Source organism: Cyprinodon variegatus, unplaced genomic scaffold (assembly GCF_000732505.1).
Source record: "Cyprinodon variegatus isolate N-32 unplaced genomic scaffold, C_variegatus-1.0 Scaffold968, whole genome shotgun sequence".
In the NCBI taxonomy this organism is placed as follows: Eukaryota; Metazoa; Chordata; class Actinopteri; order Cyprinodontiformes; family Cyprinodontidae; genus Cyprinodon; species Cyprinodon variegatus.
Window position 1 is genome coordinate 167,771 of NW_015151421.1, and position 2,612 is coordinate 170,382.

Here is a 2,612-nt window from a genome sequence, read left to right on the forward strand (position 1 = left end):
CATGCACACTTTCAGCCATATGGGTGGTGAGCTACGGTTTAAGAAAGTCACTGAAGCTCACCTTTTTCCCTGTGGTTCTTTGAAAATGGCCGAGTGTGGTAAGACAAAAAGTAATTACGAAGTGTATGAGAAGAAAAGAAAGCCCTCAGGAAATGCAGATATATCGCGGAATGCTTTGGGCAGAGAGTTCTTCTCGCAAAGCATTATGGGATTTGCTGTCATACGTAGTGACCTGCTGTCACCGCCCAGGAGCGGTGACTAATAACAAAGATGGTGCAGGCACCACGCAGTGAAGGAGGAGTTACGTGACCAACAGGGAGCAAAAAGCAGTGATCACCTGTCCGAACTAATGTCCAGAACCATTAGTAAAAACAATGCAAGGTTTTAGGTGTGATTCACTAATCTTATTAAATAAAGGACCTTTTTTAGTCTTTGATCAGCTGTCAGTTGTAAGGGAGGTTTATTCGCAGTGGTTCACTGATGGATCGCTCACTGCTCCATTAGTATTTTCTCTAATGAGATCTTTGGGCGCTTCCTCTGAGCAGAGCAAAGCTTCCAGACCAGCTTTAAATGTATTTATTTCTATCAGTAAGTGTTGCTGCTTTTTGCTTGTCTTAACGTCTCTGAAGACTGTGGACCAAAGTCTGGACCTTTTTCTTCTGTGTTTGAGATCTTTAAGCATGGCAGATAGTCTATTTCTATGATCTTGTTGTGTCCTTCACAGTCCTGCTCACAGAGATTGATTAGAGGACATTAACAAACACGATTAGCAACACATTTTCATTCAGCACAATGGTGATGGGATAACCGTCCTTGAATGCGGCTCTTTAGCTGAGAATTAAATCCCTCTGGGCCGAATTAAAGCTCACATTACTGAGGAGCAGTTTGTCTGTCTGCAGCTTGCAGCCAAAGCTGTTTAAACTAATTAACCATGAATTCACTTCAAAGCGGGACTTTATTGAATGAGCTGCGTTTCTCTGTCTGTCTGACACAAAAGCTGAAGCGGGGAAACGTCGCAACGCAGAAGATCTGCTCAAAGCTGAATGCAACGAGGAGAAAAATCCAACATTCCTGCAGCGCAGAGACCAACATTCCCATGAAGATCTGAGGAAGGAGTTCAAACACCAATAGACACCAATTCATCTATGAGATTACAGATTCTGGAAATTATTTTAGTCACTGTGAGCTGAATTCAAAAGTATATTGAACCTGGTTGATCAAATAAGGTTGATCAATGTCACATATCTTCAGTTTAAAGCTGTTAAACCTGCATCTGTCATTTATGAGTATGTTGTTTCACTCTGGAGGGGATTTATTAGGATTGTTTCACCTTTTCTAGTGAAACTGAAGTGAAGGACCGACTTTCAAATTTAAAAGGCCTGTGAGGTAAAATCAACCTTTTTCAGCCTTTAGCTATAATGCTAAAGGCTATCAAAAATCATTGCAAACTGGTTTCAGCCTTCATTCATAATCCTCAACATCTGCTATCTAAGTAGCAGCCCTCACCTTGAAAATAACCGTTTGAAGAATATCAACGGTTCTATGAATTCCAGATGACCGCCAGAGCGCATGGTCCCTCGCAATCATTGTGTTTTTTGCGAGAAGATTAAGGGACTTAGCCGTCGTTGTCACGCGTGACAATACAGACTTACCGGTGTCACCAGGGGTCACATGTGACCATGTTGGTATAAGATTCTCGACCTGTGCATGCACAAGAGTGATCATTGGTGCTTTAAGCACCGCCATCCTTTGGCACATTCTTCTTCTTTGACTATTTGAGCTGGTTTCTACAATTTCTTCACTAGGAGATAAATAGAGTCAATCAATCGACAGTTACGCCTTCCTGATTAATATGTCTCAATCTGGATTAAATTGTGGGCGATAGTCTCAGTCCTTCAGCAAAGTGTGATTAAAAGACACTTCTATGGGTCAAGACTGTTCTGGAGAACTGTGATATAAGCTAGGGGACATAAGGGTGGAAGTGTTTTGGGATCAGCTTGTTGGGAGCCTCCTGGTGTGAAAGGTTTGTTTATGGCTCAGAGTTTCTGTTTTAGGTTTGTGTCTTTGCTCACATCCAGGTGTGTGTTTCAGACAGCGCTTCACTGGGCGGCCAAGCAGGGACGTCTGGAGGCTGTGGACATGATGCTGCGCTCTGGAGCCGACGTCAACGTCAGATCGGTCAGTGTGTGTGGGGTTGGGGGTGTATGTGCGTGTGTGTGTAACTGTAATCTTTAGTTTTTCTGATGCCTTTTTCTGAAGGAGAATTAAATGGTTTTTTTTTCCTTTTGTGATTAATAAGCAAAAACCTCTACTCACATCATTACTGAGCATCGAGCATCAGTGAGGTTCAGGTGTGATCCTCTGATTCTCTGCAAACAATGATCGTTGTTTTCTTCCTGAGATCTTTACAAAAATTATAATAAACATTATTGTGCTGAAAATAATGTTTATGTTTATTTAGCAATACAATGTTTCTGTTATTTAGCAAACTTGCATCATATTTTCTGCTTTTTTCTAACATTTAGATGTTGTATATTTGTTTAATCCTAAATCTTAAATCTAAATTAAAGGAATAGTACACCCAAAACATGATTAGCCTTCATTTTCTACTC

General features: G+C 41.1%; 1 protein-coding gene across 1 annotated transcript in view; it reads left to right on the forward strand.

Moving 5' to 3' along the window:
- Positions 1-1,851: 1,851 nt before the first annotated feature.
- LOC107100410 (ankyrin repeat domain-containing protein SOWAHA-like) overlaps positions 1,852-2,612 on the forward strand; it is a 17,174-nt gene continuing 16,413 nt past the window's right edge. Inside the window, exons 1-2 of the mRNA XM_015398872.1 lie at positions 1,852-2,023; positions 2,092-2,178. Of these exons, the coding sequence (XP_015254358.1) occupies positions 2,140-2,178 (39 nt within the window). The 5' untranslated portion in view covers positions 1,852-2,023; positions 2,092-2,139. The remainder of the gene's footprint in view (positions 2,024-2,091; positions 2,179-2,612) is intronic.